Source organism: Diceros bicornis, chromosome 9 (genome assembly GCF_020826845.1).
Source record: "Diceros bicornis minor isolate mBicDic1 chromosome 9, mDicBic1.mat.cur, whole genome shotgun sequence".
Lineage (NCBI taxonomy): Eukaryota > Metazoa > Chordata > Mammalia > Perissodactyla > Rhinocerotidae > Diceros > Diceros bicornis.
The window spans coordinates 85265643-85289495 of NC_080748.1; the positions used below are offsets into that span (position 1 = coordinate 85265643).

The 23853-nt window shown below is 42.6% G+C and overlaps 1 protein-coding gene across 8 annotated transcripts in view; it reads left to right on the plus strand.

The window, feature by feature from the left end:
• The window catches only part of ARHGEF7 (Rho guanine nucleotide exchange factor 7), a 148028-nt gene that overhangs the window by 71139 nt on the left and 53036 nt on the right, over positions 1–23853 (plus strand). For all 8 annotated transcript variants that reach the window (XM_058548502.1, XM_058548498.1, XM_058548496.1 and 5 more), the window contains one exon: positions 10828–10916. In XM_058548502.1, the coding sequence (XP_058404485.1) occupies positions 10828–10916 (89 nt within the window). The remainder of the gene's footprint in view (positions 1–10827; positions 10917–23853) is intronic.

The window sequence follows — 23853 nt, forward strand, 5'->3', positions numbered from 1 at the left end:
GGGGAGGAGCATGGATGGCTGGAGAGAAGGAGGGCGGGGGAGATTTGTGAAATGAGTCTTCTATAACTTGACTTGCCTCTCGTCCCTTTATTGGGAAAATGTTGTTGTGTGGTGCAGTTTCTCTGGTTCTGCTTGGGGAAAGAGTGGTTTATATATATCTATATATATATAGATATATAGTGAGTGGCTTATAGAGAAGGAAGTGTGGGAAGAGCGTGATGACCTTGGGCTGGTGAGGAGCCCTCAGGGAGGCCCGCAGAGGTGTGGAATGAGGGCGACAGTATCTCCCTTGCAGAGGGCTTGTGGGGTGAAATGGTTCAGGTACCTTCAGCATGTGCTACAGCGCCTGGCACACAGTGAATGACAGTTGCTGCCATTTTATTTTTTTAAGGTGGCAAGAAAAAAAGGTTTTTAAATGTGAGCATATTTGTTTATTTTCTCAGCAATGACCTCAAACAATAAGTATTTTAATAAGGCAGCCGGCAGCCCTGATTTGTAAAGGTCTCTGGTGTTGGATTTTTTTAGGAATAACACATGCCTGTTCTTTCTTTTTTTAATTGTGGTAAAATATATATGATGTCAAATTTACCATTTTAGCCATTTTTTAAATAATTTTTATGTGTACAGTTCAGTGGTGTTAAGTACCTTCACATTGTTCAACCTTTACCACCATCCATCTCCAGAACTTTTTCATCTTCGCAAACTGAAACTCTGCCCGTTAAGTAACTCCCCATTCCTGTCTCCCTCGAGCCCCTGGCAGCCATGTTCAACTTTCTGTCGCAGTGAATTTGCTGCTCTAGGAACTTCGCGAGAGTGGAATCATACAGCATTTGTCCTTTGCTGAGCATAATGTTTTCAAGGTTCATTCATGTTGTAGCATGTGTCAGAATTTCTTCCTTTCTGAGGCTAAATAATATCCCATTGTATGGTTATACCCCTGATAAGGAAAAAACCACATCTCTATGTTTCTCCTTTTCTCTCATGCTACTGCCACACTCACAACACTTCCTACACCAGATATGTGGGGTTTCCACACATTGAGCAATCTAGTGACACCAGCTGGGTGTCCTGTAATTCAGTTAAGTTCTGACACCATCTGCCTGGAGTTAGCGTCAGATCCCACAGGTTAAGGGCTCAGTCCCACAAGACTGACCCGCTTCACGTGCCAGTCACAAGCCCCAGGTTGTCACTTGTGCTTCTGACCAACTGGCTATAAATCGAGGTTCTCTTGACCCCTCCTTGAGTTGATAATTTGCTAGAGCGGCTCACAGAACTCAGGGAAGCACTTACTTGAGTTTGCCAGTTTCTTCCGTAGTAAAGGATATAGACAAACAGCCAGATGAAGAGGCATGTAGGGCAAGGTCCGGAAGGGTCCCGAGTGCAGGAGCTTCTGTCCCTGTGGAGTCGGGATGTACCACCTTCCTGGCATGTGGATGTGCTCACCAACCTGGAAGCTCTCTGAACCCCACACCATTGCAATTTTATGGAGGTTTTATCACATAGGCTTGATTGTTCATTAACTCATTCCTTCCTGAAGATAAGGGGTGGGGCTGAAAGTTCCAGGCCTCTAATCATGGCTTGGTCCTTCTGGTGACCAGCCCCCATTCCAGGAGGAGACATCCAGGAGCCCACCCAGAGTTGCTTAATTAGAGCAAAAGATGCTCCTATCACCCAGGGAATTCCAAGGGATTTAGGCACTCTGTCAGGAAGCGTCGTCAGAGATCAAATATTAGAACAAAAGATGCTGCAGCGTTCTTATCACTTAGGAAACTACAAGGGTTATAGGAGCTCTCTGCCGTGAACCTGGGGCAGAGACCAATTATGTATTTTCTATTTCACAACCTTATTTTGTTTTTCCATCTGTTGTTGGACATTTGGGTTGTTTCCACCTTTTGGCTATTGTGAATAATGTTGCTGTGAATATAGTGTATGCAAATTTGAGCCTTGCTTTCAACTCTCTTTGGTATATACCTAGGAGTGGAATTGCTGGCTCTTATGGTAATTCTGTGTTTAAGTTTTGAGGAATTCCGTTCTACTTCCACGGTGGCTGTACCACGTTACATTCCCATCAGCAGTGTGCGAGGGTTCCAATTTCTCCACCTCCTTGCCAACACTTGTTTTCTGTTTTTTGATAATAGCCATCATAATTGGTGTGATGTGGTATCTCATTATTGCTATTTTTCTGTAGTTGTTGATAATGAAAACAATATTTTTTATTATTTTAATAAAATTAACAATAATAGCCAAGATTTTTTTGGCTGCTTATTATGTTCTGGTTACCGTATGAAGTGCTTTTTATCTGTTACCTCATTCAGTCCTCACCCCAACCCCAGAAGACAAGTATTGTTGAGATGTTCAGGGCAGAGGGTACAAATAAATAATATTTATTTATTCTTTTAATCTATCCAAGTATAGAACCAGCTGAGAGCGTGGCACTGGTATCAGGCGGATCAGGATGGAAATGTCATCTTGACTTTACAGACACGGCTGTTGGGAAATGCAGCTTAGTCTGTGATTTGGTTGGACTTGCCAGTAGTCACCCAGTCAGTCCCTGGGACAGCTGAGCAGCCCTGGTGCTGGCCCGCAAGCCTGAGGGGTGGGGCAGGCCGGGTCCAGGCTCTGAGCCCAGCTCTGTGGCCAGTCCTGAAGTCTGATGATTCGTTCTTCTCCTGAGGACGAGAGAGCAGCACTGGTTCTTTTCCAGGAGGATGCTGGAGTTGGGGAGGGCTGGGGAGGATGAAGTGGTCTTTCCTTTCCTGATGAGAGCAAGGTGGTCACAGAGCTGGTAGTGAGCACGCCGTCAGGCGTGGAGCCTGCTGGTCAGGCTGGTGTCTGTTGAATCTGGGCCTTCTTGAATTCTGCTGTGAATGACTCGTTCCAATGGGAATTCTGGTCTGATTTTGAGTCACCATAGTAAGAGTGCAAATGAATGATTCTTACTTTTTAGGTATTTCTCCTCATAAAGTTTTCAAAGTTAACGTTTGATAATCATACTGAAAAGATAGAGTTTGTGGGTCTCAGAGTCCTCTTCGGCTGATTTCTGGGAGTTATTTTCAAGTGGATTTGGATGTCATCAGTGTCGTCTCTTGGTAGTGTGTTTCATAGCACGCTGCTACCTTGTAAAGGCTAGCAAGGGGGAATGAACATCTTCTTCTCAAGCCCCATTTTTGGAGTGGAGTGTAGGGCCTGAGAGCTGGAGGGGACCGATGCAGCTCTAGGAAGAACCAGCCATTACGCGTTTGTAGGTGTTCTCTTATGTGAGGAGCAACTGCATCCCTGTTCTGCCTCTAATTCCCGTGTTTGCATCTTACTCTGTTGTGTGTGTGTGAGAGAAAGAAAGAGACTCCTTTACACGTGTGTAGGTAACTGCGTTGTTGTCAAAGAGCTCTTTGTGGGGTCACGTAGAATCCCTAGTTTTCGTACCAAACTGAGACCCAGGTAACTTTGGAAGAGTGCCTTTTTTTCTGTTTATTTTTTGAAATATAAGGAATAACATATTTGCTTGTATTGGTGATCTGACAGTTGAACCAGGAATAACCTCTTTTGGGAATAACTTTCCTTCCCTAGAGTTCTCAAATTACCTGAGTAGATTCTGAGGACAGTTATCCCCATCTGATTTTAAATGTGGGCGTTTTGAGACAGAAAGACATGAAACCATATTTTTACTGTGTCAGTTTATAAAAGTTGAAAATAAAACTAGGATCTCAGTAACATTTCAGTATTGCATTTTTTCAGTAAATTATATGGCTTTGGATTTTGGAAGAAGTTTCTTTTTTTGAAGAGTATGTTTATTAACGTGTAAGCATTATATTTTAGAGTATAATTAATGCTTCATTTTCTGTACACAGAATGTGCCAGGTCCCAACATACAGACTCCTCTGACTGGCAATCATGTTAGATCGTTTCCTTGTGAAACAAAAACACTGACTTCTTTTAAATTGTGAGTTTCTCTTCTGTGTTAAATTTTGATTTGATTTACATATATTTTTATTGCATAAACAAAACTGAGGTCTGCCTTTAAGCGATATCTTTCGGGCTGTGTATCTCCAGGTAAGCTCTCCAGAAGGTCCGGTTTCTCCCTGGCCCTTCCTGGGGAGGTGTAGGTAGCTGTGGTCCATCTCCCTCTTGTGGCGAGAGACGGCAGTGATCTCGTCCAGCTTCACCGTTGTGTGTTTGTACCTTTGTCCTGTGTGTGGTTTCTTGTTTGAAATAGTCCTTCTTTGAAGACAGATATCTTCCAAGAGTCTGCATAAGGATATTTCTAATGCTTGCTGCAAACGCACTGTATATTCTTCCTGAATACTGTTTTATGGAAGATACGTCCTTGTTACTTAGCATTTATTTTCTTGGCACGTTTTTGTGATATGTAATACCGTGGATTTCTATTGCAGATTATGCATGCAGATATACATGTGTGTTTTACACATTCATACACATACACACCTAGAAAATTTCTTAAATTCAAGGGGGACGGAAGGAAAGAGAAGCAACAAGGTGGTTTCTGGGAGTGAGTGAGCTGGGTGCTGCTCTCCGTAAGTAAACGTGGAGGTGCTCAGGCGTTAGTGGGCAGCGCGATGAGATGCCCGCAGTTGGAAGATGAGTACCACTGAGGGCTAGGCTGGCTGCTGCCTGGGTGAGCAAATTGTGTTGCGTGTCCTTACAAGTCCAGTTTCACATGGACTTGTGTGCATACACATTCACATGGCTTCTTTGAAATGATTATTTCTGATGCATGGGGTTTTAATTTCTCCTGTTTCTAGGCAGCTCATCATCTGTATACAGTAAAGGCATTTCTTTAAGTCTTTGGCTGGTTAGCCTGACATGATGAGTAATAACCTGTGCTTGGCAGTGGTATGAGAACATAAATGTGACTGTCGTTTGCTGATCCTCAGATCTGTAATGAGCATTCACATTGCCACTTCCTGGCTTTGTCACTTTTTAATATTTTGTGTTTATTTTGACATCAAAAAGTGACATAAGATGCAAGCTGAATTTTGGACACAGTTATTAATTAGGCTGTGAAAGAACAGGGTTTGATATAATCTGTGCGGGGAGAGGGACGGAGTAGTGCAGAACCTTGCTTTCCTTTGTGTCGCTGGAAATAAGCCTCTCCTCTGGCCCTCACGCTTCTTTGGTGTGGACTGGGTTTGGGCATGTGCATGCGCGTGCGTGATGTTAGGTGTCTGAAAGCACGCAGGGTAAGGCTGCATTAGAGGATGAGCCTCTCCATACTGTCTCTTCCAGATGTAGATTTCTTAATAGGCAGGAGGAGCATAAAATGTAAGATTTGCACCTCTGAGGCGTGTGTGGGGAACCTAGCATAATGTACAAAGGGATCTGGGATTACATGGCTTGGAATTTTGTCTGCAATGTGGAAGTGAATGTTCCCCCAGATGAGCATAATAAGCGGGCACTCACCCAAACACCAGTGTTACTGGGCACCGTAGGGGAGGTTGTGTGAGCGTGGCCGTATGCCAGGGGTGTGATGAAATATCCTCAGTTTTGAGGATACATCCCAGAGGTCAACTGACGTGTAGTAGTTTGGGGTCAGCGTCGATAGTCTTCCAGTATTGGAGATGTTCTTTTAAGAAGTTTTATTTTTATTTATAAGATGCTATGTTAGAGTAATACAGGCATGTGACAGCACAGCAAGTGGGACAGAAGAGCTTCGTGGAAAGTGGAGGTCTCTTGCTTCTCCTTCCTCACCCCAGAGAGACTCTCTCCTTAGGATCCCCCCCAAGTGCTTTCCTGAATGCAGGCCTTCTCTGCATCGATTTGTGTCCTGTAGATCTTATCTCTTGACTCCTGGTCTTCCCCTTCCCTCTCCCCTCCTTGTAAGCTTGTTCTTTATATTATCATTTTGTTGTTTCACTACATTGGTAATGCTAAATAATACCCTTCAGTCTTGATTTTGTATCTCCTGGACATTTGTCAGTTGTCTCTTGATGCCCCACTTTGAGACACGGGGACTTACCTTGACCTTTCTCTACGCTTCGTTCTCCCTTGGTCAGCTGCGTTTTCCATAGTACATTGTCAAGGTTGTCACAGTGCACTTAGTTTGCAACCACAAGCAACATCCATTCAACAAATACTTGAGTGACCACTGTTGTGGGAGTTGGGAAAAGAACAGTGAAAAAAATCAGCAAAGTGTCCACCCATAAATTATGAAGCTTACCTAAGGTTCTCTGAATAGAAAATTAGGTAGAATAGATGATTGAGAAGGTGATCGTCCTCTGTACTCTCTGCTGGCATTGAGTAGAAAAAGCCCGTGGTAGTTGAATCACATGAGACTGCCAGTATTTGACTGCCTTTGCCCCAAGCAGGGGGAGAGGGCTGTTAGGTATGGGCTTCTCGAAGTGTTACCACCTTCAGTGCTGCTTCGAGGTACCATCCCATTCGTTGAGGGGTGGGTTTTGATTTCAGCAGGGCTTGGTGTGCTTTTAGCCCAGGATGCAAGACTTCATCATTTCTGGAAAATATCTTCTCAAGTAATGCTGCCTGCTCATTCCCTTTGTTTTCTCCTGAAAGTCGTGTTAGATGTCTTATTTTGCCCTCTGTGGCTTTTAACCTATTTTTCATGTTTTTTGTTTTGCTGGACTCTGTTCATTTGGAGTCCATTCCTCAGATCTCTTTCAGTTCCCCACTTCCCTCCTCAGGTTAAGTCCATGGAGATGTTCATTTTAGTGATCATTGTATTTGTTTCTAGAAATTATCTCATACTTTTCCAGCTGTTTTTCATGTTCATAGTGCCTTTTTTCTTCATTATGGTCCTGATTTCTCTGCAGGCATTTTAAACATACTTACTGTATAGGCTCCTACATCATCCCACTATTTCTGTGTCTTGGGTGCTAGTTCCTTTGTGTGTTGTATCCATTTATACTCTCTTAGTGGTTCAGTTCTTCAGACCTTATGCTTTTTTATTACGGATTCATCTTTGATGGATGGTTGTTCAGTGGGGTACCTCTGAACCCTGGGTTGCAGAAGTATTCTTACAGAGAAGGGTAAGATTTGCTTCCTCAGGGCTTCCGGAGGGTTTTCTTGCCTCGGGCACATCCTGGGGGGCCTGCAAGAGGACAGCATAGATTTGGATTGCATGCCTCAGCAGGGTCAGGCTCGGGGCTTTGATTTTTCATAGGCTGTGCCTGCCATCCCCGAGTGGCCAATAACTTCCTTGCTGTTCCTGTGGACCAGTGGACAGAAGCTTTGGGCTTCCTGTCGTCAGCCTTATGGGTCAGCAGGGGACCCATCCTGTTTCACTCAGCATGGTGGGGCCAGCACTGTCTGTCCCCGCCTTGGTTGCAGCCCAGCCCTGGCGCTGCCCTTCTTGGCACGTCATTGGCAGTGTTCTGCGAGCCTCCTTTACTTTTGGCATGCAGGAGTCCCCACCCCTTTTTCTTTTAGCGCATCTATGTTTAAATTCTGTTTTTTTTTTTTTTAGTGGAGTAAGGGTTATCTTATTTGAATTGCAAAGTATAAGTATGGACCAGGCTTGGAAATACAGGTTGTAACAGTTCAGAAGTGGCACCAGAAACTTCCAGAAGGGACCGTGACAGCATACCTTTGTAGTTTTGGTGAGGTGGGTGGGTTTCAGCGTTTTTTTAGTTCATTGCAAGAAAGGGAAGATCTGCTGCTCAGGCGGCCCTGGAGAGGTAACACTAAATTACGTTCTTGCTGTTTCCCTGTCCCTCAGTAAGGGAATCGTATCAATCTTTAGCTATCAGATGGACCAAGAATGTTTTGTTTTTCTTAGGATACTGGGATGGCTGAGTGTCTTCTAATGTATTTTCTGTGAATTTCTCTCTGTTAAGAATGGCCGTAACTTCACCTCTGTTATATTACATTTAATGCTTAAAAAAATTTTTTTTTTTTGGTAGAAGGTACTAGAGGGCTCACTGAGGCTGCACAGGAGTTCCTGCAGTAAACCTGGGAACCGAGGCTCCTGCTACCCTTTCTGTTCACCGTATGTCACGTTCTGGTGCGACTGTCCCTAGAGCCTGGACTGGGGATGGTGATGACGAATGGCCTCTGGTGTGGCCATTTGCCAGGGGACTCTATAGCCCTCTGATGAGAGCCTCACAGCGTTGGCTGGTGGGCGGGCTGCCTGAGTGAGGGCCAGGCAGGGCCTCTCCTCTTCCGGCTCTCCTGCAGGGACCTGCCCCGACTGTTCATGGCAGTTAGGCTTTCTTTCGGAGGGAGAGCGCTGCAGATGGTGGCACTGCAAGCAGGCACAGCTCCTTGTGTGACAACTCAGTGTGGGGGCCTTATGACCATAGAGCCCTCTTGTCGAGAACTGAATACAAGGTTTTGGGGATGAGTTCATGAGACTTCCTATCCCAGTAATTTTGGTTTAGAGGCCAGCAGAATTGTGAATTCTGTTTTTCTAAGGGAGAAAAGACAGCTTGTTTGGACTTAAGCCTGAGTTGTCTGGGTCCCTTCTGCCTATTCTGTATTTTTACATAATGTTAGTAGCCTGAAACTTTCTTTTGAAAAAACTTTTTGCTTATAGTTCTTATAGTAAATTAATTGAATTTTATTAAGTACAGTGTGAGATGTATCTTAAGTTGAAGTAAAATAAAACAGTTGCAAATTGTTGGGTTTTAAAATAACTTAAAGCAGGCTCAAGGTCATTCTTACAAACTGACCTCACTTGCATGCATGTGGAGTGTGTGCTCTTTATCATCTTGATGGCTGTAATTGAGGCCTCAGTGATCCCCCTCTACTATTAGTGTGTATTCTTTCCCCAAATTGCAGATTTTAAAGATGAAAAGGCATTGTTTTCCTTAGGATGGAAACATGTCATGGTTTTTTCTTCCACAGTTTAATTCTTAGCTGCAGATACGAGATTGGGAAAGAAAGTGTGTTATCTAGAATAGATTGGTTTTTCTCCTTGTGTTTCTTGTGCTTTAGAAGTAATTTAGTTCCATGGAGTTCTGTTTTCCATCCTGTGGGCAGAGAGAATTCTTTCAATTAGGGGTAACACCTTCTGTTTTGTTCTTTATTTTCAACCATTTGGAAAGCCTTTACAGTGAGGCATTGAAGGAAGATTTAGATAAACCACTCCATGGTTAAATATAGTGCGTTTTGTTTTGGGCATTTTGAGTTTCTGTTGCTAAGAAGATAATGGAGATACTGAGCAGGCAGTTGGAATTAGGAACCTAAAGCTTGGGTGTGTTTAGGGTTGAAGGTGCTGTTTTGGGAAATACTACCTAATGAGAGGGCTTCTGGACAGATGTGCTCAGCCTCCTTCCATTGAACACACCAGAGGGACAGTAACAGCGATTTATACAGCAGGACCCTGCAGGGGAGATGAAGGGGGATGGGGGTCGTATGAACCGCGCCCCTTAGGAAATACTCATCAGAATTTCTCCCTTCCTCCCTGCCAGCCCCAATTTGATATCCAGCCCTGGTAGCCTTGGAGAACCTGTGATGGACAGACACACTCACCCCACAGAACCAACGACAGACACAGACAGACAGACACATCCACCTCACAGAACCTGTGATAGACAGACACGCCCACCCCACAGAAGCAAGGATAGACACAGACAGACAGACACACCCACCTCACAGAACCTGTGATGGACAGACACGCCCACCCCACAGAACCAACGATAGACACAGACAGACAGACACACCCACCTCACAGAACCTGTGATAGACAGACAGACACACCCACCCCACAGAAGCAAGGATAGACACAGACAGACAGACACACCCACCTCACAGAACCTGTGATAGACAGACAGACACACCCACCCCACAGAAGCAAGGATAGACACAGACAGACAGACACACCCACCTCATAGAACCTGTGATGGACAGACACACTCACCCCACAGAACCAACGATAGACACAGACAGACAAACACACCCACCTCACAGAACCTGTGATAGACAGACAGACACACCCACCCCACAGAAGCAAGGATAGACAGACAGACAGACACACCCACCTCACAGAACCTGTGATGGACAGACATACTCACCCCACAGAACCAACGACAGACAGACACACCCTGACTCTCCATAGTACCAGTGATAGACACCCCCCACCCCCACCCCCATGGAACCTAGTGATAGATACACATAGACACACATCCTGAGAGCTATTATCAGTTAACAAGCACTTCTTCAGCCTCCCTTATGCTGAATAAGTATCTCTTAAATGAATGTTGAATGAAAGCCATGCAATTTTAAAATCTTTGAATCTTTGCAGTGATCATGGCTGCTTCCATCGTCATCCCTGGTGCAGAGGTTCTTAGGACAGGTGGTTTTTCTTGTCTTTGCTCTGGCTTGCGGTGGCTTTCCTTCTCCTTTATCTATTGCCTTTAGCCAGACCTTACTTGTTTAGAGAGACTTGCATTCTGAATGATCTGAATCCCTGAAATACAGTCCAGACCATGGGTCTTGATGTTTTAATGTTGTTATGTGCCTGCCAACATTCTCTCTAGTTCTGTCGGAGTAATGTTTTACCTTTACTGCACTCCTAGTTTAGGAGTCTGTGTCTAGTTTGCAGCACTTAGAGTTCTTTGTTTGCTGACCACAACGCAGTGTAATGTGTCATAGATTTTCAGCCCGAACTGGGAGGATGGGCTGAGGGATGCAGGGCTGTGAAGGGTGCTGGCTCCCTGACCTCAGGGGTTGAGTGTGGGGAGATGCAGATGCTGTGATGCCTCCCTCGCCGCGCCCAGGCCTTCTGTTCAGCTTCCCCTTGTGTGTGACTTCAGTTGAGGTTGCTGCACCGGTAGCTTTGGGCTATGTGGGGGGCTGGTGCATTTGGTCGTCTCTAGTGTTGATCAGTAAAACTACATTACATTTTTATTTCAGAAAAGCCCGTGTCGCCCAAATCCGGTGCATTGAAGAGCCCTCCCAAAGGATTTGATACGACTGCCATTAACAAAAGCTATTATAATGTGGTGAGTAATTGCAAAACATTTTTAAGAATAACTTGTTTTTTGAACGTCTCTAAAACTCTGCAGCGTAGAATATAGGTAAAAACTACCTAGAGTATGAAAAAGGATATAACAATTATCCATTATCTGCCACACAGATATAACACCAGTAATGTTTGGTATATTTCCTTTTAATCTCTAAATGTATTTTTATAATATTCTTGTTTTTGTTTTAATATTGTATATATGGAATTGTACCCTGTTCTTATCAGATAACTTGGTATTGTGATTATTTCCCCATACCATTATAAGTCTTCCAAAATGAGATATGAAAAAGTTGTGTAATGTGATTTAAAGATTTATGTGCATTGAATGCCATAATACTCATATTTGGAGTAGATTCTAAGTACTTTAGATCAATATAGTTTTTAGGTTATTTTATATCTTAGCATAGTCTTTCCTGGGACTGATCAAATAGCATGAAATTAGAGGAGAGTGTCTAGACATTACACATAGTAAAGAAAGTGTTTCAGAATACTAAAACTTGCTGCATTTTGAAACTTAATATGAGCAGTTCGTGAGCTTAAAAAATATCTGCAGTATTAAATCTAATATCTAATTCAAACCTTTTTTGTCCCTAAATAGTTGCACATGCTACAGAAATAGAAAATGATATTCTTTATTTGGATAAAATTTTAAATTGCTGGCATGATATACTTGGCATGGTAAACCAACAAAGTAACTTTCTAAACATGTATGTGTTTTGAATTCTGTGGAAAGTGTGCGTTTATTTATTTATTTCTTCTGCCATCCCGATCTTTTTTATTTCTTGATCAGGGGGTATAAATCTGAGTCCATGAGACCTTTGAATTTTTGAAGTGAAATAGCAACTGAGTAATGTTTCTCTGCATCAGCCCTTTCATCATGAGTGTTTCATTTTCTGTACTTTTATTTAGAAGTGGTGAAGAGCTGTGACAGATTTAAATATGCGTTGGTTCTACCCGCCCCCCCACCTATGGCTGCAGTCTTTGCTGGGAGTCTGCATATTCAGCTTTCTCCTAAGCGTTTACCTGCCGTTTGCCACCAAATCTTCTTACAGAACAAGTTGGCCTCAGGGGAAATTCATTCACTTCACAAGTGTTTCATAGGTGCCCATTCTGCACCAGGCCCTGTGAAAGGCATTGGGGGTACAGCAGTGAACAGAAGTGGCAGGAATTTCTCCCTTGTCAGTGTGTGTTCCCGTGAGTGGAGACAAGGAGTTGTTTTCTTTCACCTCCAGCCACCGTTGTATTGCCTCTTTTCACAGTTCCACTTCCTTACCTCTCCTCGTTCACTGGTCTCTGTGCAGGATGCTGCTGAACGCACCCCACTAGCAGGCTTTGACTTCCTTTTTCCATGTATTGGTCAACTCTGGATCCTTCTCGTCCTAAGAAAATCCTTCATTTGAGTCTCACCTCTGCTTCCCCGATTTCTTCTTCTTCTTTTCACCATCTGGACTCTGACTTCCACCCTGACTGTCACCTTTCAGAGTGTCAGACCCTCAGCACGTCCTGTACGACGACTCGGTGGGGCCGCCTGCCTTTCCTGGTTGTGCTCAGCGCCCTACCTCCTCTTTAGTTATGTGCCTGTTTTACGTTTGTTCCTGGGATATGGCTCTACTAACTTCTTTGCTTTTTAGTATGTATTATGTGTTATATGTGTGGTTTTGTGCATGTAGCCACAAAAAGACACAAAAGTTTTTATGGTTCTTCAGGGTTTCACAGTAGGAAAACTTATAATTCGTGAAGCTGCCTTTTCCTCTTGCATTCTTATGTGAGACATTGGTTTCTTTTCTGCAGAAGGCTTCATGTGGTGCATAATGCAGTCATAATCCACAGTGATGTTCCAATGAGGGAGCTACTTATTTTCTATTAGAGTTTATGTCCAAATAATTGTATTAGAGGAAATTAGTTAGCAGCTCCTAAACTGATGCCAGCAGCATTTCTCTAGTCTCTTCGTTAATCTGGCTTCCCTTAGGTAGTCCCTAGGTAGCCATACTTTCTAGAAATCCTGGTGGGTTGTTTTCCTTTGCATTATGTATTCTGTAATCCTCCTCAGATTGAAGGATAATCAGGGCCTTTTTAGAGTTCCTTCTTTCTTTCTTTTTTTTTTTTTTGTGAGGAAGATCAGCCCTGAGCTAATATCCATACCAATCCTCTTTTTGCTGAGGAAGACTGGCCCTGAGCTAACATCTATTGCCAATCCTCCTCTTTTTTTTTTTTTTTTTTTACCCTTTTTCTCCCCAAAGCCCCAGTAGATAGTTGTATGTCATAGTTGCACATCCTGCTAGTTGCTGTATGTGGGGCGCGGCCTCAGCATGACTGGAGAAGCGGTGCGTCGGTGCACACCTGGGATCCGAACCCTGGCCACCAGTAGCGGAGTGCGTGCTCTTAACCACTAAGCCACGGGGCCGGCCCCTAGTGGTTAAGTGTGCGTGCTCTGCTGCGGCGGCTCAGGGTTCACTGGTTCGGATCCCGGGTGTGCACCGATGCACCGCTTGTTAAGCCATGCTGTGGCAGTGTCCCGTATAAAGTAGAGGAAGATGGGCATGGATGTTAGCCCAGGGCCAGTCTTCCTCAGTAAAAAAGAGGAGGATTGGCATCGGATGTTAGCTCAAGGCTGGTCTTCCTCACAAAAAAAAAAAAAAAAAAGAGCCTTTATATCATGCATGCTGTTCTCTCTGACTCAGCCAACTCTTTCATTTAGAATGGTGGGAAAACACCTTGATCTCACAATCACATCTACATTATTGTGTAATAAAGCTGTGTTAGTAAGCAGAGCATGTTAAAATTGCGGTTGTTACTGACATAAATTCAGAGAATTCGTAGAAATCATCTTTTGATATAGCACTCTCATTTACAGGGGAGAAAACAGAAAGCTCTAGAGGTTAAAGGACTTGTCCAAGGTTACACACTGGTTAGTGACTAAGCCAGGAATCAATTTCAGCTTTTCTGAATGCTGTATTTACAAGTTGTATAGAAAGGTAAAGTATAGAACAGAATATAACATGCAGAACCACATATAGTAGCTAATATGTTAGGCATTTTTACACTTCTTGTATAGATTTGTTTTCACAGAAAACTACTGCAGCGTAGGTATTTTTAGCCCCATTGAGAGGTAAGAAGGCTCTCCAAGAGGTAAGACCAGTGTGGGCTGATGTTACTAAAGACAGTGACAGGAAAGGCTTAAGTCTCAACTCTGGATCAGTGGAGAGCAGTGAGGAGAGTGCTCCAGGTGGAGGTGCAAACATTTTGAAATTAAGACACAGGAGACAGGCATGAGTGGGGATGGATATGTATCTTTCTGCTGTTTTGCAATAGTCAAGACAAATCAAAAAACACTGGGAACTAAAGAGTGATTCTTGGTGATTTATTACTGTCGTTATGGAACGCTGGTGATCTGTTTCTCCTCTCCTCCTGGGGCTCCCATTGTGCACATGTTGGTGAGCACGATGGGGTCCCATAAGTCTCTGAGGCGCTGTTGGTTTTCCGTCATTTTTTATTTCTGTTCTTCAGATTGAATCATCTGTATTGAGCTCTTTTTTATGTTTGCTAATAATTTCTTTTGCTAGCTCAAATCTGATTTTGAGCCCTTCTAGTGAATTTTTCATTTTATTTATTGTACCTTTCAGTTAATAATTTCCATTTGATTATTTTTATAGTCAAATAAGACTGAGTCATTGTTTTTATACTTTCCATTAATTCTTTAGGTGTAGTTTCTTTCAGTTCTTTGGACATTTTTCTTTAGACTTTATTATTTTAAAGCAGTTTTAGGTTTACAATAAAATTGAGAGAAAGAGAGAGAAATTCCCATATACCCCCTGCCCCCAAATGTGCATAGCCTCCCCCATTATCAACATCCCTCACCAGAATGGTACATTTTTTACCAAGGATGAACCTACATTGACGCATTATAATCACCCAAAGTCCATGGCTTACTTTAGCATTCACTCTTGGTGTTGTACATTCTATAGATTTGGACAAATGTATAATAACATGTATCCATCATTGTAATATTCAGAGTATTTCATTGCCCTAAAAATCCTCTGTGCTCCACCTATTCATCCCTCCCCACCCCACCCCTGGCAACCATTGATCTTTTTACTATCTCCATAGTTTTGCCTTTTCTAGAATTTCTTATATTTGGAATCATACAGACTGTAGACTTTTCAGATTGGCTTCTTTCACTTACTATTAGGCATTTAAGGTTCCACCATGTCATTTCATGGCTTGATAGCACATTTCTTTTTAGTGCTGAATAATATTCAATTATCTGGATGTACAACAGTTTATCATTCACCTACTGAAGGGCATCTTGGTAGATTCTAACTTTTGGTAATTATGAATAAAGCTGCTATAAACATCCGTGTGTAAGTTTTTGTGTGGACTTAAGTTTTCAACTCCTTTGGGTAAATACCAAGGAGTGTGATTGCTGGATTGTATGGTAAGAGTATGTTTAGTTTGGTAAGAAACTACCAAATTGTCTTCCAAAGTGGCTGTGCCATTCTGCATTCCCACGAGCAGTGATGCGAGTTCCTGTTGCTCCACAGCCTCACCAGCATCTGGTGTTATCAGGGTTGGATATGCATCATTCTAATAGATGTGCAGTGGTATCTCGGTGTTGTTTTAATTTGCAGTTTCCTAATGACGTGTGATGTGGAGCATCTTCATATGCTTATTTGCCATCTGTATATTTTCTTTGGTGATGTGTCTGTTCAGGTCTTCTGTCCATTTTTAAAATTGGGTTGTTCATTTTCTTATTGTAGAGTTTTAAGAGTTCTTTGTATATTTTGGATAGCAGTCCTTTATTAGATGTGTGTTTTTTCCCCTTTATCTCATTTCCTATAGTTTGAAGACGATATGCCTAGGTGTGGTTGTTTTGGCATTCATCTTGCTTGGTGTTCTTGGAGCTTCCTGGGATCTGTGGCTTGGTGTCTGATATTAATTTGGGGAAATTCTCAGTCATTATTGTTTCAAATATTTCTTCTTTTCCTTTTCCTCTTTTCCTTTTGGTGTTCCCATTACATGTGTGTTACATCTCTTGTAGTTGGCCCACAGTCCTTGGGTGTTCTGTTCCCTTTTGTTCAGTCTTTGTTCTCTTTGCTTTTTAGTTTCCAAGGATTCTATTGATATATCCTGTAGCTTTGTGATTCTTTCCTCAGCCATGTTTAGTCTACTACTAAGCCCATATAAGGCATTCTTCACTTTTGTTACAATGTTTTTTTATCTCTAGCATTTCTTTTTGACTCTTTCTTAGGAATTCCATCTCTCTGCTTACATTGCCCATCTTTCTTGCATGTTGTCTACTTTATCCATTAGAGCCCTTAGCATATTAATTATAGTGTTTTAAATTCCCAGTCGGATAAGTCCAATATCCCTGCCATGTCTGTTTCTGATGCTTGCTTTGTCTCTTCAAAATGTGTTTTTTGCCTTTTGGTATGCATTGTGATTTTTTCCTCATAAATGGACATGACGTACTGGGTAGAAGGGACTGCTGTAAATAGGCCTTCAGTAAAGTGGTGGTGAGGTGTAGGGAGGGAGGAAAGTGTTCTATAGTATTATGATTAGATCTTAGTCTTTTAGGGAGCCTATGCCTCTGGACTCTGAACTTCACAAGTGTTTCTCAGTTTTCTTTATCCCCCTTTAGGTGGGACAAGATGGCTAGAGTGGGTTGGAGTTGGGAATTTTCTTACCGCAGGTCAGTTAGGCTCTGATGAAACCCCAGCAGGTTAGGCTCTGGTTAACTAGCTTCCCCTGAGGGCAAGCCTTGTTAGGAAGAACAGGGTGCTCTGGCATATTTCAGAATGGTTCCTTTTCCCTCCCTCTCCTGGAAGCCCAAGGACATTCTTCTCTGATATTTACTGTGGGAACCTTGTCAAGCTCCTGGAGATAAATTTCCCAATTTTGTGGGGGCTTCTCTGTGACTAGCTCCCCCCAGAGTTTTTAACTCTCAGACATGTCTGCACTGAGCCTCCAGCAGTCTGTTACCTGCAGTTCAGGTTTTCCTACCCCGACGCTGGTTCCCAGGATGGTTTCTGCTTATGTGTCTGCTCTGGTAAGTCTGACTCCTGGTATTTGCCTGTCGGTCTCTCCAGTCTTGGACACAGTGGTTGACCTTGTGTCCCCTCTCTGCTATGGATCCAAGGAGAGTCAGTTCAGCTTTTTACCTGTTGTTAGGACGGAATGATGACTTCCAAGCTCCTTATATGCAGAACCAGAATATGGGAAGTCCCTCTTTGAACATACTTGTAATAGCTGCTTTGAAGCCTTTGTCTGCTAAGCCCAGCATCAGGGCCCCCTCACAGACGGTTTCCATTGAGTGCCGTTTTTTTTGTGCATGGGTCACATGTTCTTGGATTTTTGCATGTCTTGTAATTTTTCATTGAAAATTGGACATTTTAGAAGATGTATTTTAGCACCTCCAGTTCTGAACTTTCCCTCCCAACAACAGTGTTGTTGTTGCTGTTCTTTTGTTTAGTGACTTACTGTGAGTTACTCTAGTTTTTCTCCCCTACAGTCACTGTTGGACACTGTTTTTTTTTTTTTTTTTTTAAATTCTTTTCGTTTTTTATGCCCGGCTTCCTAGTATTCATACTCAGGGCAGCAGAGTTTAGCCCAAGATGGCTTAAAGATTGTGCTTAGTTAGGCTTGCATTCTTTGCCAGTGGATCTGTGTATGTTTGGTTAATGCATCGGGGCAAGGGAAGGCCTCTTAGAACTTAAAAGCAATAAATGAAAACATAAAGGAAAATATCAAAATCAATTAGGTCACATAAAAGTTTAATAAATTCTTTGCCCTCAAACAATAGAAACCAAATTACAAGTTAATTGGAACGTTATTTGCAACAGTTATAATAACACATCCTTAATGTCTGAAGAGCTCATTAAGACAAATACATTAAGATTAATAGATAGATAGGAAAGGGTGTGTGCAGTGTAAAACGGCAAATACTGATGGCTGTGTCTTAATCAGTTCAGGCTGCTAAAACAATACCGTAGACTGGGTGGATTTAACAGTAAACGTTTATTTCTCAAAATTCTGGAGACTAGAAGTCCCAAATCAGGGTACCAACGTGGTCGGGTTCTCCATGAAGTGTCTCTTGCTGTTTACAGAGGGCCACCTTCTGTCATGTCCTCACATGGTAGAGAGAGGGAGCTCTGGTCTCTTCATCCCCTTATTAGGGCACTAATACCATTCAGGAGGGGGCTCGACCCTCATAACCTGATTACCTCCAAATACCATCACACTGGGGATTTAGATGTCAACAAATGCATTTTGGGAGGACGCAAACATTCAGTCCTTAGCACTCTGACAGAACAGTTAAGCTAACCATAAGAAATTTAATAGCAATATTTTATGTATCCCGTAAGCTGAGATTTAAAGAGAGAATCTTCAGTTCTAATAATGATGGAAATGTAAATACATATGAGGTGTCTCAAAAGTAGTATGGCAGGTGTATATAGGATTCTGAAAATACTCAAGCCTTTTTTCTAGTAATTCTACTTGAAATCCACTCCAGAGAAATTACCTGAAATATATTTCAAGATGTTTGCGTGCAAGTGTTTTCATAGGCTTATTTATTATAGTAATAAGTTGCAAGCAACCTAAATATGTAGCAGTACAAGAATGGTTAAGTAGCCAGCGATGCATCCATTTATAATTATTAAAGATGCTCATGAAATTTAAAAAAAAATCAAAAATATGTTTTCATGTTAAGTGCAATAAGCAGAGTATAAAATTATATAGGTAATGTGATTTAATTATGTAAAAATGTTGTCATAGAAAATAGAAGGAAGTGTGCCTGAGAATGGTTTCTTTTGAGTGGCAGAATTTTCTTGTTTGATAATGCAAGTAAGAGTGATTTTGGACGATTACTTTGGCACCAAAGTCAGTCTGTGTTGGAGATGGAAGTAGGGCATCCGAGACGACGGTAGGGGCATCGGGGCCTCAGACTTGGAGAGTGACAATGGAAGAAAAAATCCAGGATACTTTAAATAAAGAGGTGATTAGTTTTTGTGATGAAGCCAGCCTTTATTTTCGAATGTGAAAACTGTTTGCAATCAGGCTGTTTCCAGTCTTAGGTCAGTATGATCGGGGTGCCCTTGCTTTAGGTGGTGGAGTTGGGTGTGGGGGTTAGCCTTTGTGTGTCATGTTTGCGTGCCCTGTCAGTGGGCTGGCCTGGGGAAGCTCCCTAGCTGCCTGCACAGTCACTTCATTATGAAATGAGGTTGACCGTGCTGGCCTTGGCCTTGTAGTGTTGTTAAGAGGATTTGCACTTGGCCTTAAGCTGCCTGGCGAAGTGCTTGGCTCTTAAGAGGTTTTCATGGTTATTAGGAAGAGTATTTAGAAGCATTTGGGGCCTTGTGCATCACTGAGGCTACCGTACCATTCTGTTTGCAAATAGGCATCCCATTTGAGGATTACCTGGGAGAGCTGTAGTCAAGGGTGATGGGATCATATAATTAAAGGAAATATGTTTGTGACATGTTCAAGCTTGATGGGTTTGGACAATGAAAGAACATTAACTGCACCTACAGGATGGTAACAGATGTCTCTCCTGTTGTAGCAGCTGGCTGCCCACCCCTAGAGAGAAGGGGTCACATCTTCTAGGGGAGGAGGAGTTTCTTTGGTTGTCATTAGAGAACAAGGTTTCTTAGCTATGTTGATCTGGGAAGATACAGGTCCTTATGACCTTATGTGTTCAGTGATACACCGGTTTTATTTTCCAGGTTTTATTGAATAGTCTGACTTGTTATTGACTGCATCACATCAGTACCCTTTATTTATTGGAACAGCAAATAGAGAACTATTTGTTTCCCCTCATGCCAAATATCATGAAAAGAGAGGGTGGCTTTTGCCTTTGAAATGTTGCAAATATGTAGGTAGCAATCACTAGTTTAGTAATTGTACAAAATAGATGTGTATCTTCCATAAAGTGCTGTAGCAGCCTTCCGTGTACCTCTCCTGTGCTCCAGAGCAGTAGTGCACCTGTCCTTCCCCTTTGCTCCTTGACTTGCCTGGAACCTCTGCGTGCTGGGCCCAGGGGAACCTGAGACTGGCGACCTGACCTCTCAGCTTTATGTGGAGCAGCACTAACCCCAAGCCCTGGTTTACTGCTTTTTCTTTTATCTTTTACTTGTCTTTTTGCTTCTCTCCACCTTAACCAAGATTGATTGCTTTTCAGTCATGACATCTGATGTCTCTGCCCTGGGGCCTGTGGATAAGGTTTCCTCATCTCATGTGCCCTGGGCATTACAGAGGGGTGTTCAGCTTTGTTCCCCGTGGCTCTCCTGGAGAGCTGTCTCCCCCCTTTCTTGTGTCCCACCCACATTTCATATCGACATTGAGGGGCCTGCTGACATCTGTGACAAATTCTGCTCCCCCTGTTTTTACATAATTTCCTCATTTTATATTGATGAAGATCTAGATGAAGGTTTTCAGGTGGTAGCAGGAGCCAGGCACAAGAGTAGGAGCTAAGCATTTGGTGACTGAAGGAAGGAAAAATTGAGTTGATTAATCATGGGAAAGGCTGTCTTGTAAAATAATTACTTCCTGACTAATGGAGTTGTGTAAGAAGTAGCTCCAAATAAGATTCCCTGTTTGGACTGGAAGGCTGTCCTAGGTGGCTTGTAAGATTCCCTCCTACCTTAAGTCAGGGAGCTGATGCTCTTGAGTGTCTATCACAACCTCGTAAAATCCCTTTTTGTTAAAAAAAGGAGACAGAGCCATAGACTTGTGGATTCCCAGGTGGGACATGGCAGAGCCAGGATTTGCACCCAGGTCTGCCGGGCTCCCAAGGCCAGCTCTTCACACATCATGGTGCGGTCATGCACATCAGTCTGTTTGCTAAGGCCAGTTTCCTGCGGTGACATATCATAGTGGACCCGCAGCTTTTGCTGTAGCTATTGTATAGTACACCTTTACTATTTGGAAGAAATACATCCCAAGACCTTGTGAATCCCCAAATTAAGAAATACTATAATAATATAACTTCTTTCAGAAGGTACAATAACATAAAACAGAAACATTTTACATGGCCCCTCCAAACGCTTTTTGAGAGTTACTGTAATTAAGTATTAAGAACATGGAGAGATCAACAAACTACATTAAATCAGTAATTGCCAGTGGTGGGGGCATTGGGGTTGCTCCTCTGTGCCCTTATCAGCCTCGAGATTTGTGGAGCCCAGAAGGGCTGTAGGAATTGCTTCCTCCAGCAGCCCTGCTCTGCCCTTCCTTCCTCTCTTTTCCCTAGAGGCTGACAGTTTATTAGCGGTTCAAGTCCTATCTTGTAATTTACTTTTTGAAAATTTAAGTACTAAATACTGTTTAAATAGCCAGGGCTGAAAGGAAACGTGCATTGATTATATGTCTTTGTGGGTTGCAGTGTGGGGGGTATGTGGGGCTGATTGAGTGGGTCGGAGAGGGTTAGAACAGTTGTGCTGTTCTTTAGTTTTTCCTCTTGTGCTTATGAACCAGGATTATGTTTTTGGAATTTGGTTTTAGTTTATGATGATAATTATCTGGATCAAATATTTAAAAAACTACTTAATATCTGTTTCTTCTCTCATATGTAAATCAGTTATTTATTTTTAAAGGACTGTCAGTGACATATAAAATAAAACATATGGTACCTACTAAAATTTGCAGTAGGATCTGTAACTTATGTGTAGACTCAGCGATACCAAGGAACGACAGAGTGAGTTTCTGTGTCTGCGAGGTAATGAAGTCAGCCCTTCTTTGTTTTGCTCTGCTGTGACGGCTGACAGTTCAGGGATTGTCTGTGTGGCTTGCCTGATGTCCTCCTGTGTGACACCATTGTTTGCCTGGACTTGGCTCTCCACGCCTCATGCCTCCCGGGGAGCTCGCACTGGCCAGGCTCAGCCCGGGTGTTCTTCACGGCTGTGGAGTAAAGGCTGCTCTTTCTGGGAAAGCTGCATGCCTTCTCTGTACCAGCCTTCGTGGGATGGAGCTGTGGCCACCGAGCTGTGAGGTCTCATGGGGTCCTGCAGCAGCCAGAGTGTGCAGAAGTCAAGGAAGGGAAGAAAGGTGATGCCTGGAGCACACGATGTGCTGCTGAGCTCAGTGGGGGATGTGTGGCCTCCTGGCAGAGGGGACAGCCGGCGTCAGCATGGCGCAGTTAGCCCAGTCTTGGTTGTGTGTTTGTGGAGAAGCTAAGTGTAACTTGGATTATTTGGATGCAGGTATCATAGAACTTGTCTTTAGCACTTATTCGAAGATAATATTTATGACTCGTAGTTGAAATTAACCAACTTAACTGTCTTAATAAATGTAGCTTTTTGGCAGAGAATGCTTTGGCATTGTTTTTGGTACGTTCTTACAGGAAGCTTTCATATCTGCGTATATGCCTGAGGCTATGATTAAGGAAATGTCATTTTATTCTTCTACTCGTTATCGTGCTAATGATGTTTTCTCAGGTGTTTTCCTTTTACATCACAGAGGAACTGCTTTTCTGTTTTATAAAATAGGTGTATAGGTTTTCAGGCATGCTCTAAGCAGTGTTGCTAATAGTTTCTAACATTTGTAATTAAGACACGAAGTCGTATAGTTTAACTTCGTTTTAACATTGTAAAAGGACTTTCCGTCTTATACATCTGTGACGGATTTTATTTTTAATTTTTTTTAGTTCAAGGACCCATTATACTTGGCTTACTTCATGTTATTTTCGAAGGATGAGCTCAGATTTAAAGTATACTTCTCTGATGAGGCAGTGGCTGGTGTCACACTGTGTTCTCTGTCCACCAGTCCTTTGACATTTGTGTCCAGTGAGTATTTCTTCGAAGGAAGACATTGTGATCGTAGGATCAGCACCCAGATTTCCCCACAAAGGAATGAACTCACTCCTCTCTTGGGCTCGCCCCACCAGTCTTCCATGAATAGACCCATTCAGGGAGAAACCAGAGTTCAGTGTCGCAGTGAAAGAACCTCTGATTCTCTTCCTCTTAAATAGCGTAGTATGTAAGTTATTTAATCAGGTTTGCATTTACTTATGAATGACTGTACTCTCTCCTCAGAGCACACAGAACATGGTAGTCACAGAATAATAATCCATGTTGCAGTTATTAATGCTGAAATCTAAATTTAGCTTAATGATTTCTTTTGAAAGTTTAAACATACATTTTGATTATCAAAAATCGGGGAGAAAACTGAACATGTTTGATATCTTTATTCTGTATAATTTCTTTCATATGATTAGTTTAGGATGATTTGTCAGTTTTGGACGACAAATAGCACATCTTAGTGCGTGTAGTAGATCCTCAGAAAATACGTGTAATAAGACTTTCTGATTAAAGAAGATACTGGCTCTCTAACGGAGTGGGATGAAAAGATGGTTGAGGAAGGGAGGTCACTTTCTTGGCTTGTGTCAGGTCCCAGGGAACCTGACTCCTCCCCTTAGTCTGGTAGTTGGAGAGGGCAGTGTGTGCAGTGCAGTGTCGGAGAGATCTAGGTTCACATCCTGCTCCGCTGCTCACTGGCTGTTGATTTTAGATAAGTTACTTAACCTGTCTAAGCTTCAGTCTCTTCCTCTGTAAACAGAGAAGTGTTGGCGAGGACTGGAGGTGCTGTGTGTAGAGCACCCTGCTCAGTGAGAGAGTGCAGTGAGCATCGGCAGTCATTGTACCCCTGTCTTCGCACCGGGCTCCACCTGCAGACTGTGGCCTTCTCATCTTGCCTGTAAGAGCCTCTGCTCTTGGATGTTAACTGAGGGAAAGAGGCTCAGGTTTCAGTTCAGCTGGTGTGCACTTTATATTTACCTCTCAGCTTTTAGGAATTATTAACTGATTTTGGCTAAATTTGTTACACTAATGTAGGGTATTAGGAAACATTTTAATTTTAAGGTTGATTTATCATTATTCTTCTATCTTTAAAATAAAGTAGTGGCTATTTAAAGTTGTTTTACACTG